This window comes from Girardinichthys multiradiatus, chromosome X, assembly GCF_021462225.1.
Source record: "Girardinichthys multiradiatus isolate DD_20200921_A chromosome X, DD_fGirMul_XY1, whole genome shotgun sequence".
Taxonomy (NCBI): domain Eukaryota; kingdom Metazoa; phylum Chordata; class Actinopteri; order Cyprinodontiformes; family Goodeidae; genus Girardinichthys; species Girardinichthys multiradiatus.
In genome coordinates this window covers 15231764-15245722 of record NC_061817.1, presented here as the reverse complement: position 1 = coordinate 15245722, position 13959 = coordinate 15231764, and the positions used below count along the sequence as shown (strand labels likewise).

General features: G+C 40.3%; 1 protein-coding gene across 1 annotated transcript; it reads left to right on the top strand.

Annotated features, from left to right (window-relative positions):
- The first annotated feature begins 6422 nt into the window (after positions 1-6422).
- LOC124863493 (M-phase phosphoprotein 8-like) lies at positions 6423-12190 on the top strand. The gene is made up of 6 exons (XM_047357881.1): positions 6423-6760; positions 8555-8598; positions 8720-8785; positions 8900-8966; positions 10280-10571; positions 10660-12190. Exons 1-6 carry the CDS (start codon positions 6524-6526, stop codon positions 11208-11210), a joined length of 1257 nt encoding a protein of 418 aa, XP_047213837.1. The 5' UTR covers positions 6423-6523; the 3' UTR covers positions 11211-12190.
- The last annotated feature ends 1769 nt before the right edge of the window (positions 12191-13959 follow it).

The window sequence follows — 13959 nt, the reverse complement described above, 5'->3', positions numbered from 1 at the left end:
CTATTAAGTCCGTATTGGGCAAGCCTTTTGACCTTAGTTGAGTTGAGTACTTGATGCTTTGGACTTCCTGGCAAAAATGTCAACTCATTAGTCTCATAGAAACCAGATGCTTAATGTTAGCAAGTTCTTTAAAATGCATCTATTTTCCTTTGGATATGTTTTCATCGCTTTTGAACTTAATCTCATTTTGTCACATTTCAAGCACAAACTTCCATGTGTTTTACTGGGAATTATGTGATAGAACAACACATAGTAGTGTAGATTTGGGAAGTGGAAGTAGAATGAGAAATAATTTCCAATTTCCTTTAATAAAAAGGGACATGGGATGGGTGCATTTACTCTAATGTCCCTAAATAAAATCCATTGCCTTCTCTTGCCTTGAGCAGTCACATAATTAGTAGATAGAGTCCACCTGTATGTATAAATGCAGCTGTTCTCTACAGGCCTCAGAGGTTTGTTAGAGAACATTAGTGAACAATGAAGATGAAGGACCACAGCGGACAGGTCAAGGGAACATTGTAAAGCAGGGTTAGGTTATATTAACACCCAAAGTTTTGGATCTCGCAGATCACTGTTCAGTCCATCTAAAACCATTTGAACTAGTAGAGGATCAATCAGACACAGCCAGAATGTCTATGTCAACTCTAGAGGAGCTGCGAGGCGGAGAAGGCCTTCCAGCCTATAAGACTTGGAGCTCAATCGTCAAAATACCTCTGGAAAGATTTTAAAAGGCTGGTAGGAAGTTATAAAAAGTGTTTGATGGCGGTAATGTCAATAAATGTTTTTTACACCGATTAAGGGTATAAATTATATTTTGCATGCAATTTTTTATTAAACTGGGAATAAAAATACACAGATTTTATTATCTTTTGAGGGATGCCTGTATCATATCCTGTCAGACACAACGTCCTTGGTACAATGAAAATCATTTTAAATCTGCCAGACTGGGAACAATTTTGGGATTAATCCTGGAAGAAACCCGTTAGAGGCTGAGTGAATTACCTAAACATACAAGATATCCAGTGGTGTGAGTGGCACAGTCAAAGTCCAGACCTAAATCCAACTGGTCCAATCTGACGGAGGTTGAGCTATTTTGGGAAAAGAACAATGGACAACAACGTCATTCTTTGGATGTGCAAAGCTGGTAAACACATGCGCCAGAGGACCTGCAGCTGGAACTGCAGTGGTTGACTCAGAGGGGGCTGAATACCATCACATAAAATCAAAATGAAACAGTTGGATTTATGAGACAAAATGCCAGACAGTTCACGGGGTTTGAACGATTCTGCGCGTCTGAGTGGATTTCCGTGCAATTTTATGATAACATTCCCAGAAATGATTCCGGACTGAGTTCATTGAAAGCTCATTTAGGTAGAAGCCCGCAGGAATCAGTGCTGGGATGAGGGAAAGTAAAAGCTTCCCGGTAGGAGGCTGTAGGTTAACCTAAATGTTTTTTTAATTCTTTGGTTTGTGTGTGTTGCTATTCCAGAGAAGACGCAGTGATCGCTTTCCTGGCACGTTTGGTGACTCGTGTGAGTCAGAACATGTGGGTGGGGGCGGGCTCAGCGGTCCCTCCTTCCCGTGTTGTTTTTCCTTTCTTTCCCCTCACCGCACAGACTCCTAACTCCGCGATTACAGGAGTATCCAGGCAGATAACAAGTCATGTGATAGGTCGTATCTTTTCCTTGAATTGCTGTCAGTACGCTTCCACTTACGGGAAAAAAGCGCTGCATCCCTGTAGGGAGGCCGGAGAGGCGGAAAAGAGTAGTTAAAATCCAGTATGTCGGATAGGATTTACTGGAATTACTCCTTTTGTTTTTTTTACCACTCGGTGCTAAATCACTGCTGGACATCTCCGTACCGGTTTGCATGTTTAGGATACTGAATAATTCAGTGCCTGGTAGAGGTTTACATACCTACACTCATGGGCAGGAGTAAAATTATTATTTAGGATTTTTAAAGGCAAATCTAAACTGTTGACACAACACATGCATTTGATAGATTTTAAGAAACAATGTGAGGTTTCTCTAATTCACTCAGAATCAGAACGATTCATACAGGCTCTGGTTCATGCATACATCCTCCTAATATCTGGATAAATGTCCATGCAGGCTCCACTGTTAGTCGCCCTGAACAAGCTTCAGGTGGATTTCTCACCGCTTTCCGTATCCTAATTGATGGAGTTCATTTGAACACCGACCAGGATTTTAAGCACACTCCACAAGTTTTCAATAAGGCTGGGGTTCGGACCTTCCCAAAAACCTAAAGTTAGCCTGCTTTATTTAATCCAAAACCAGGTCTTGTTTCAATGTTTGGGAACATTGTTCTTTTAGAATACAAAACTGTGTTCATGTTTGCAGAAAATTTGGAGGCAGTACTTCGCCTTCATGATTCAAACCAACTTGTGCAATGCACTAAAATCACTGGCAGCATAAAAGAACCCCAGCATGATGCTACTATTACCGTGCTTGAATGTTGGCATAGTGTTCTTAGGTTTTAAAGCTTCAACACCTTCTTCTCCAAGCATTCTTACCTAAATCTTTCTCTCTCCTGAGCATGAAACCTTTCTTCAGATGGCGATTGGCTTGTCCCTGTGGGCACCTGCAGATTTTAATAAATTTTGGAGCAGCAGCTTTTTTCTTGGTTGGCAACCTCTTAGTCCATATTGATGTGAAATTGAATTCATTGCAGAATAGGATATTGGTATTTCAACATATTAAGGTTTCAGTCTAATAGTTCCTAAACTGTTCTGTTCCTGACCATTCTAACCAATTTTCTCTCCTCTCAAGGTGGCAAATGGGTAAGATGACTGAAACAGTAACAGAGTTTGGTGCTTCAACCAGACAATGATCCTAATCATCAAAACTGGGTTTGAAATTGATAAAGCAAGCTGATATTAAGCTTCTGGAATCCCCCCAACCTCAAACTTATAAAAGTAAGGATATTGCAAGGAAATGAACCAATTTACATGAGTGTCTACCATTTTCTGACATGAAGGGAGGCCAAATATACAGCTAGAAACATGCTAAATGTTTGTTCCTGACTACAAAGAAATGTTGAGTTCATCTCAAACTTGCTAAAACACATTTATGCAACTATAAACTGGATTCCAGTGCTGAGTCTCCCAGGAACCTCGACGCAGAAGTCCTCCGTCCCTGTAACACTAAGCGGGGTAAAGGCAGAGAATCTCTTCCAAGGCTGGCACCTGGCACTTCTTCGTCGATGTCCCCAGAGTAAATCAGTCAAGGAATCCTGTTTGTGTCGCCAAATTGTTGTAGAAAAATTCGCATCCAGAGACTGATGATTGTCACACAGAATCAGCTTTATTTTAATCTTGCAAGAGAGAAGGATTTTACAGCATTGGAGATGCGCTCAGAAGTGCTGCCAGATCATTCTGACTAGATAAAGCAAAGGTTCTCCTTATAAGCTACAACAGTTTTCAAGGTAACTCTCATGAGACCCAGAGAGACGAGGTCCCAGACATAATCTTAACAGTGTGGCATACATATTATCTCACACAGGTGCAAGCAGAAGGCTGAAAAACCATTAGAATGGAACAACACTGAGGGGTTCCAATACTTTTGTCAGTTCCTGTAGAGTATCAAGGAGCAAATCAAGTAAGGCACTAAAAATTCTCATAACATTATATATATATTGAGTCAGTATGCATAATTTTGGCTCTGCTGGTTTCTCATTACCACTCAGCCTGCGAAAACATGTGTTAAATTCCTCTTAATCCTCGTGCTTTGTTTCCAAAATAACTCTGATGATATCATAGTGAAGTCACTAGTCTTCACTTTGTTTACGCTTCCTTTAGATTGGAAACTGTGGTGCAAGAGTTTCCCATGACGACCAAAAACACCATCCAGAACAGATGCTGCAGGTTTGAAGACACTTTTCCCTGAAACATCAGTTGTTTAGACGGAAGAAACACCTGCATACATCGAGTCAGTGAACAACTATAGGTTTAGAAATGTTATCAGAGCATCACATCTGATTCAATCATATAGGGTTAACTTTAGGGAGGTTAGGGGTCAATAAATCTGTTTTCAGCTCTTCCTGCTGCGTCATCCTCATCATTCTGCTTTTCTGCAGTCTCCATAACAACAGTTACCATGACATCCAGTGCTCGTAAGTGATGTGAGTTTTCCAGGTGCAGAGAGACCGTGAACCATAGGCAGCAAGACGAACTGCGTACATGTGCAGAGTCACAGAAAGGTTTATCGTAAAGTGATTCAATGAAAGCTAACAGGAGTCTTATTTAACAGCACTACCTTTATTACATGCTTCTCTAGGGACTGGATGAGAGAAAGATCAGGGATGAAGTTAGAAAAGTGTCCGTGCCACTCTGAACACCAAGTTTTCATATCTCCAGATAGGTCATATTTGAGACTTTCTGTCCGTTTTTTCCCCGTTTTGGTTAAACATTTGGATCAAACACACTTGGATGGGCTGTGCATTTCCACTGAAGGAGAAGTGAGGCAGGACTGTCATTTCCATTGCAGATTCTGATCTTTGCCGGCTTTACTTCTGTTACATAAAAATACATGAGCTCTCACTGTTTTACTGACAAGTTCAGTGAGTTCAGTGTTTTAACTACGCCGCCTCACATTGCTTACTGATCGGTCTTTGAAGCTGGGATGGGGCTGATATGATCTATTTCTTCTGTATTTTAAAGGATTAGTATGTATAAATAACCTTATTGGATTCCTGATGCAGAGTTCAAAGCAAAACTGATTATTTTTGTCTTGTCTGTATGCTAAACATGAAGCTAAAGTAAGCCTCCATATAGAAACTTTATGATGTAAGAAGATTTTTAAAATTAGAAGTAAAGACGTTTTACCTCTTTTTTTGTGGAAAAATCTGTTTCCTTTAAGCTATTGGATGGAGTATGTCAGCTCATCAATCTGTCTTTATCTTCACACAATTTGCCACACATGATAAATTAATATATGGATATACAGTGTCGACGATACTTATTGGCACCCTGGTAAAAATGTGTTAAAACAGTTTTTGGTTCCCCTGCTGTCTTTGCCTTCTTTGTTGATTTGATCTAATGCTTTGGATCACAATCCTGTTTAAATACACAATACTGACCCATTTTCTATTTTCTGGTAAAGCTTCTCAGACTTTAACATCATGATACTCTAACAATGTTCCCAAAGCTGTTAGAAGAGAAACAGGCCCACAGCATCACAGATACTCCACCATACCTACCAGTGGATATAAGGTGCTTTCCCAAACATTCCTCCTTTGTCATCGCAAACCCAACTGAATTGTCAGTGAAACTCTCAGCTTTAGTCTCATCTAGGTAAATCACAGGGTTACAGTTAAAATCCCAGTAAAGTTTGGCAAACTCCACATTTCTGATGGTAGGACAGTTGTCTAGCAGTGCACCTCAGAGTTGCTTTTCTTTTAACTCCCTTACCATCCTACTGTGGGGGCAAGAGAAACTTGGGTCCTTGTCCATCCTAGTGCCAGATGGGGGCTATTGATAGTCTTGGGGTGAAACATTATAACCAAAGGTCATAACAGAATTTTAAGAGTTTTATCTTGCTGTCATCATATGGGGAGAGAGGTTTGGTCTGCAAGTGTGTGACACATTTACAATTTACAAAATGTACCGTACATGAAAATAAGCTCCTCTTTTCTCTTAAACACATATTCATAAAAACTTTTTAAATTTTGAGACCATCTGACCAAGAAAGCAAATGCGGCATGGCAGCATGTTAATAGGGGTGGCTATTACCCCTCCTTACCACCCAGCACTGGTCGCTCTATTATTATTGTCATGTCATATTCATACCCCACAAAGTCACTGATTACTGATCAGACAGATCTAGAAACTCAGATCAAGCTCACAAAAGTAAAGTACAAATAGAAAAATGATGGTATTACAGTTATTTCAAACGTGTTGTTTGGGTCACTGATACTTTAGCAAATGGTGTTTTTAATAAAAAAACGTTGTCTCTTACTGCTTTATTTAGAAATAAACACCTTTTCAGTGTCTGGTTATGCCTCTGTACCAAAACGTGGATTCATTCAGTTATTCTAACCAGTCGTGAAATTAACTTTGGCCAGCAGTGTGTTCTATCAGGGTGTTCATTAGTGAACATATGTGAGAATATCTTGAAGGGAAATAAAGCAGGAGGGATATCTAAACTTTAATGTTCTTTAGTAAATGGCAAGAATAAATCATGGTTGCCTGAAACTATTTTTACAATTAAGCCAGACAATAAAATAAAAATGCTTTTAAAATATTAATTTTTTATTGAAATCCCCCAATGCCCTCACTAACCTTGCCTGTGCCTTTCTCCTCCCACTTCATCCTCTGTCCCTCCTCTGCACTCTGCTCCAATTGTCTGCGCGTTCTCGTCTCCACGGGCACGTTCATTGGGGGCTTGGCCCTCGACGCAACAGAAAGGGGGCGCGCCCGCATTAAAGCAGCGCGCTGTTCAGCGTTGATGTGTCGCAGATTTTAAAAACTGAGGCAGGAGAACGGCAGGAGTTTCTGTGCAAGGGGATGCGCACAACGCTTTGCGGAAAAAAACAAGAACACTCAGAGGGAGCCGTGGAAAAACACCTTGCGCGCTTTTTTTTTGCATTCGTCCGTCCTCCTTTAACTACTTATTCCCGCACGTTGGGAAGTAAACTAGCAGGGATCCAGTTGCGTCCCGTTTGGATCGCCGCGATGGAGCTGATATCAATTGGAGAGCAAGTGTTCGCCGTTGAGTCAATTACAAAGAAGAGAATCAGAAAGGTAAGAAACACCACTGCTTATGAGATAAACTCCCCTTTAATAACATTATTATCCTGATGTGTTTATGCTAATGTAGCTTACTGTTCTAACCGCCGTCCTCGCGCCGCCAGCAACAACACTAGGCTATGTGCGGGATGCGTGAAGAAAACATTACAACTACGTGGTTATTTTATGCAATTGCGCCAAAGTTTCTCACAGTTTGCTGCATGACCGTGTTTTGGGGGAGCCTACGCAGTTGTAGTAAAATTAAAGAAGGGGGTGTGTGTATCATTTAAAGGGGACAGCGAGCGGGCTGCTGCGCAGTTTCTATTATTTACGCCAGACTGAAAAAGGCTGAGTAACATCCCAGAGTGCAGCGTGATGCTGATCGTATTTGGTTACGGCGGGGATGCGTTGTGAATTCAGACTGACTTACATTGACCCCACAGCGCTACAGGTGCTCTCTGCTAATACAAGTAAAACATAGCGATCCAATCCAAAGTTCACGATGTCGTAGGACAATGAGGGGCTTTCATTGCTAACGAACCGCTCTTCCCTCACATGCGTTGTAATTGTTAGAAAATATACATTTTTTTAATTGATTTAAACTTTGTCTTACTCAGTTTCGGACGTGAACGTTGCGCAACATTACTTGTTTACATGATCCGGCGTGGCCCCACCTATCCCAGCCACCGGTGTAATGTTCTAGAAAGTGCCCCTGCATGCTGGAAGGAGCGCTCCTGGAGCGTGCACGTGATCGCGACGCGAGCGCAGGGCTGCTGTTTGGAAGCGACGCAGCCCCGCTGTCAATGACGTCAGCCTGCAGAAAGAAACAGAAAACGTGGAAAGGGAGAAGAACATCCCGACCCTCCTCTTCCTCTGTGGAGGTCCAGATGTGCTGCAGTTCAATGAAAAAATAGAAACAGTTTACGGACTACCTAAATGTGCCTTTATTTAATTAAAATGTAAAACACGTGATAGTAATTAATAAAAAAAAAAAAGATGGTGCAAATAATAAAATTTTTTGCAGCTGTTGTGCTATTTACTATTTGTTTACGGTCGCTATCCAATGCCAGAAGAAGACAATATAATAAATAAATGTGTTATGTAACTATTTATCTGTGTCATAATTACAATAACACTGAAAGTAATTGCCTTCAATAAATAAGAAATAAATATAGATAATGATTATTGATAATTATACGTGAATTTCATTAAGGAATGAATTTTCCTCATGAAATGAATAAATAAAAACATCCATTCTATTTACAAAAAGCACTCGTAGCTGTTTCACTGTTTAACTGTTTCATGGTCATCTGCTTCAACGCGTATTTATTTCATCATGTGGAGTCAATGTTCAGAGCTACCGCTGCTCTAGTCAGTATAGGTGGTCTGAAGTTGATTTGTGTGCTGCTTAACCAATCACTGCTGCCTAACTCTGACAGTTTAAGTTATTCTGGAGCCCACTGCAGCACAGGAATCATAAAGAAAGCCATTACACAATTGTATATGGCTTTAACATTTATTAATTTAACATTTTACTGCAAAAGTTTCACATAATTATTCAATTCTGCATAAGTTGTTGGTAATCATAAACACATTTTAATAGTTTTTAATTTTATTTAGGACATATATGAAAAACTGTTTTCCCCATTGTGGTGCTTTCGGCTCTTGATACTCCTCCTTCCCTCAGTCCACACTTTAAAGCGACAGCCACCATATATCTCGCACACAGGAATGCATTTAAATGAAAGGTTCACTGAATGCTGTCCCTCCTCTACATGTGACACCTCCCCCCTCTGTCTCGTTCTTCAGGGTAATGTGGAGTATCTACTGAAATGGCAGGGATGGTCCCCAGAGTGAGTAAGCCTTGAGTCATCAACAGACCTCATCACTTAGTGATACCCATGAACCACGTCTTTTATTCATAGTTAGATGTATAGACAGATAGATAATCATTATATATTTTTGTCTCTGCAGGTACAGTACTTGGGAGCCAGAAGACAACATTTTGGACCCTCTTTTGGTCTTGGCCTACGAAGAAAAGTGAGCAATAATGGAAGCAAGCATGGTTTCCCTTTTGTTTCCTCACAGTTGTTTTTTCTTACTCTTAATTTCTCTTTCTCTGCCTCCCCCACTCTGTATCTTCTCTTCTTGCAGTCAGGAGAAGGTCAGATCTCTGAGCTTTCGAAAGAAAGGTCTCAGACCCAGAAAGCTGGTGCTGCGGGTAACGACACTTATCTTGTTTCTTGCATCTCTAACATTTGTTGCATCTTCTTTCATTACCAGAGGCTGCCCACAGCTGTGTATTTAAGGCTCGTAGTTACAAATTCAAACAAGTGCAGACATTTCAATAATTTGTTTTGTTTTGCATAATTTCCAGTAAGTTGCATCAGTAAATGCTTTCTTAAATTATAAAAAGGCTACTGAGCTGAATAAATTAATTGTTTAATTGTTGTATTTATTGATTTGGATTTAGACATAATCAAACTTTTCCAATCATAGGATTTGTATGGAAATGTTTTTATCTATTTATTAGGTTAGTGTTTGCTTTTGATTTTAAATTTTGTAATGCAACATTAATAATAATAATACAAAATAAAAAGCTAAATAAAGTTTATTAGCATCAAATTATTATTATTAGTAGTAGTAATTTTAAATGAAATAACATTTTAAGTGCAAACCCAATCCAATTTAGTAGTGATTTGGTGCATTTGTATTTTCTTCATAGTTGCTTAAAATACTGCGACGCTTTAAAAAGAAAACTACCTCAAACATAAACTAATTCAACTTAACTTCACTAATTTAACTTGGCTTTTCATAAAGTTGAGGCTGTTACTGAATTGTGGATTTTCCAAGCTCAACCAGATACAGCCCAGATTACATCACTATGGCAACCCTAGGGTTATTATGGAAACTGTTTTGATTCACTGAGTAGTTTTTTTGAGTAAAGGAGAATCCACCTTTAATTACAACCATTCAGCCAGGTAAGAAGAGAGGAAGCAATGCAGCATGATTGTTTGAGCTGTTTAGATGCTCCTGCAGCCTAAATCACTGATAACAGTTTCTCATAAGGTCAATGAGTCGGTCTGTTTGCACTGATCAACAAACAAGCAGAGGAAAAAATGTCATTGCAGCTGCAGAAATGCAGGTTTTGTTATTAAGAATAACAACTTAACAATCTGCTCTCTTACTGCCACAACATCACTTTCACCGCTGCTCTCCCGGCCTAAACTAAGCTTATATTACACATTAATGGAGGAGGTTGTGAGAAGGTTTCCATCTGAAATTTAGGATTGTGCATTATTTTCTGTAAACTGAGCTGCATATGGAAAACTAATTATCTCCCCTAATGTACTGATCCAATCTAGATTTCCTTAAAGAACTTTCACAGTTCTTAAAACTCATTTATGCTCGTTTTACAAGAATTTATCTTCTTGTTATAACACTGCAAAAAAATATCTGTTGTGATAAAATGATGACAGATTTGTAAACCAGTAATTATTGCTCCCCTGATGACTCTTCACTGGTCTTCCTCAGAACATCTTTGGTATGGACCTCCGGAGTGCCCACAAAGATAATGAGAAGCCCCCGCCCCGCCTGCGCTTGTCCCTCACCAGATCCATGAGCACAGACGTCGAGCAGGTGTTTCGGCGCCCAGCTAGGAGGAGGATCAGACAGAGAGTGGCCAAAGCCTTCCCAAAACACTCCTCCAACAAGCCCATCCATGAGCAGAAGATGAGAGTGGAGCCGGTGGAGAAGGATTGGGGTGAGGAGGACAAACCTGGATGTGAGAGCACCATTGAGGAGAGATGTGAAGACAGCTCGTATGGTCAGTCCACCAAGCTTTGAATGACGGCAAAATTTATTTGAATTGAATCATTATATATAACCAGTGTTTTTCCTGCTGTCTCCTACAGGTCAGTCAGAGTGCAGCTCACCTCAGTTCCTGGAGGAACAGGACATAGACATGGAGGTGGAGGTGGAGGAGAAAGCTGTCTGCCCAGATATGTGGACCGACGGACCAGACGGAGGAGTCTTTGACACCAGTTGGAGACAAACACACACACATGCACATGAGCAATCAAAGGACAACACCTTGGCATCTGAAGCCAAACAGGGAGACGTTTCCCCATGCAGCAAGTCAGACTGGGGAGAGGTGAAAGGTGAGGAAGTCTGTTCAGAATGTCCAAAAGTGGAGAAGAAGAATGCAACCTCAGTGATAGTGAGGGTCCAGGGCTGTGGCAAGACGATGGGTGACGCCGTCTCCGTCTGCTCCGACTCTGAGCTGAAGAAAGATGAAGTGAGAAGAGACAGTCAGAGCGTCATCGTGACTGCATTGGACCGTCCAAAAGTTCCTACCGAACCGCTGCATCCCGAGAAAGTGATTGTGACGAACGTGACTGTAAACTGCCTGACGGTGACTTTCCAAGAAGCCAGGGGTGCCGAGGGCTTCTTCACCGGCTGCTGAACCAAGACAGGGAAACCCAGAGAGGGATCAACATAACCATAGTTAGACTTACCGCTCATGGTGAAGTAAATAACACAAGCAAATAGTGTCTGTAAGGTCATTCCACATGGTTTTAAATGAGTTCAGTAAGACATTGCCTTGGAATAAAAGTGAGTGGTAATCTTATTATTATAGTGGCTCATTTTTTGCGTGGGACAGGAAACAATGCACTCCAGATTAAACAAATCTTAGTGGCAGAGTTTATTCTTACAGCAGCGAGGTTTAGCCCCGCAGCAGGAGAAGACAGCTTCAAACAAGTTTACAAAACAACTCTGATGCAGCTACTGTTCCCGTTGTCCTCAGTGCTTTCCATCAAGATGCGGCTCTGAGTCAGACCTGCTTCCACTCCACTTTTTTACACAAAAAATTATGTTTTTTGTAAATGTTGCTCACTATCTCGCACTGAGCTACCCGCATGCGCCCATCAGTCTGTGCCACACATGCACGCAGCTCTGCCGTGCTTTGTCAGAGGGGTTTATTTCTGTAACAAAAGAGAGATCCAACAAAGACGGCGGATTAATGCCTTGTCCTCAGATGGAGCCGTGCATCTAAAGGAGGACGGACGCACAAAAGGAAACGCACAGTGGTGTTTGCTGTCTCTCTGTCCTTTAACTTTCCAAGTATGAAATGCTACCTGGTTCTATTTTTGTATTACCGATTGATAGTCCGCTCCTTTCACTGGCTTCTGTGCATATCAAAAGAGGAGATATCAATTTAACACGTTGCTTCTGCTATGTAGGTAATGGTGCAAATGGAAGCAAATGTACTTTGAGTCAAACTGTAGTGAGCTGTTATTTATTGCATGTCACTTGTATAAACTAATTTATGTCTTTTGATGTTTCTGAATCTCTAACAAAGATGGATTGTCAAACATTCTTCCGCTCACAATAAAAGAAGATTTCTATTTGACTGCATTTTCAATAAATGTGTATTAAAAATAATGTGTCTTGGTGCATGTTCATCTTGGGTTGGTTTGGTTTGGGAAATAAAAATCATCTCTTCCAGTGATCCTAACAGAGTGGAGGCTTGATACAACTACTAGATCTTCCTAGAAACTTAAACTTAGAATCAAAAACCTATTTTCTTTAAACCCAGAAGTTCTACATGTTGTCAAGTTCTGTTCAAGGAAAGCGCAGCTTTAAAAACCCAAATGACCTGGCAGCAAAGAGAAGATTGTAGACAGAATATTTTATGAAGTACTGTTACTAAGTATTACCACTAGAGGGCATAATGTTCTCATTCAGAGAAGGTGTTTGCCTTCAGATCCTGATGTGATTCGTAATAACTGCCTGCATGGCTAGGGTGTCTACTGCTGCTGGAAGAACAAAGCAGCCACAATGCAAACGCGATTTGAAAATATAGCCAAAATTGGGGAAAAATGTGCTTGAAAGTCCCAGATCTTCAAAGAACTCTGATTTAGCAATTTTCCAGGTCTGGAAGAGTATGGGAAAAACAACTAAGAGCATGGGAAACTATGTTTGTTCCAGATTTTCCTTCCTTGACCTTCCTCTCTTTCCTTAGCTGCTTTGTTTTGTCCTGGCCGGCGGTACTTTCTTTGTGTCCTCCCTTCCTCGTGTCCTTATTTTCTTCATATGTACATATGAACTTCTTCCTTGTTACCTTCCTTTTTGGTGCCCTACCTTCCTTTTCTCTGGTTTTCTTTCCTTCCTAGTATCCTCTTTCCCTTTTGCATCCTTCTTGTCCTGCATCCTTGTGACCTTCCTTCTGGAAAAATATAGAATAATCACCTGATCTATATAGTGGTAGTTTTCATGTGCTTATTGTGCAGAACAGGAACCTTTTTGCTATTCTGCTATTCACAGAGTAACGCTGGGAGTCTAACAAGCTGATATTAGCTGGTTAATTAGTCAGGCTATATGCTTCTGTAGCCAGCCTGCAGTCAGCTGCTTAACAGATATGCTGCTCATAGTTTGCCAACTGTAGCCTACGTATTAAACAATATTGCCTAAATAAGAGTGAAGTGTGGTGCTCCTTTAGTTTCCACATCATGGCTACATTTATTGGGACCCCAAATGTTACCAAACAGCATGATTTGTATAGACTATAACAAAAGCAAAGCTGACTTCCAGCATCTTAAAACAACCACAATTTCAAAACCTTCAAAGCAGTTTATGAGGGAGCTATGTTATGAAATATTAAACCACCCTCATGTTTGCATTGTTTCATTACAAATATCTTTCTACATGTCATGTGGAATTGCAGGAACTTTTAGCTAACAGCCTCCAATAACCCTGCCTGCAACTCAGGGCCCCAAAAATGAATAACTTCCAGGCAACCCAAACACTCAGAACCACAGCTAAATGTGTGACAACACTAGACCAATGAGACACACCAATTATTATGAGATTTTCATTGATTTTCTATTTTGTATTAAAATGTTTATGAAAAATTATTGATTTTTATTTAATTGTTTCCAGGTCATGTGAGCAAAATACTTTAAATCGCTGCTTAATTGTGCTACTATACTAGACATAATAAGACACACTATCAATTTATTCTTTTCCATTTTTATATTAATATATTTATGGGGAAAAAATCATATATTCCCAACAGGTTCTAATGTGGCTAAATTAAAATAATAAGAGAACTTCCCTTTAATGTGTCTCTTTTTTACACTGACCATTTTCCTCCATCCTTTCATCCCTTTGCAGTTTTACTTATGGAGTCACCCTAGAAAGGTTTTGTAACA

Coding starts and splice junctions, on each gene's coding strand:
- LOC124863493 (XM_047357881.1), top strand. CDS start 6,524: ATGCGCACAACGCTTTGCGGAAAAAAACAAGAACACTCAGAGGGAGCC. Junction 8,599..8,719: donor TGGCAGGGATGGTCCCCAGA/GTGAGTAAGCCT, acceptor TTGTCTCTGCAG/GTACAGTACTTGGGAGCCAG. Junction 10,572..10,659: donor ATGTGAAGACAGCTCGTATG/GTCAGTCCACCA, acceptor TGTCTCCTACAG/GTCAGTCAGAGTGCAGCTCA.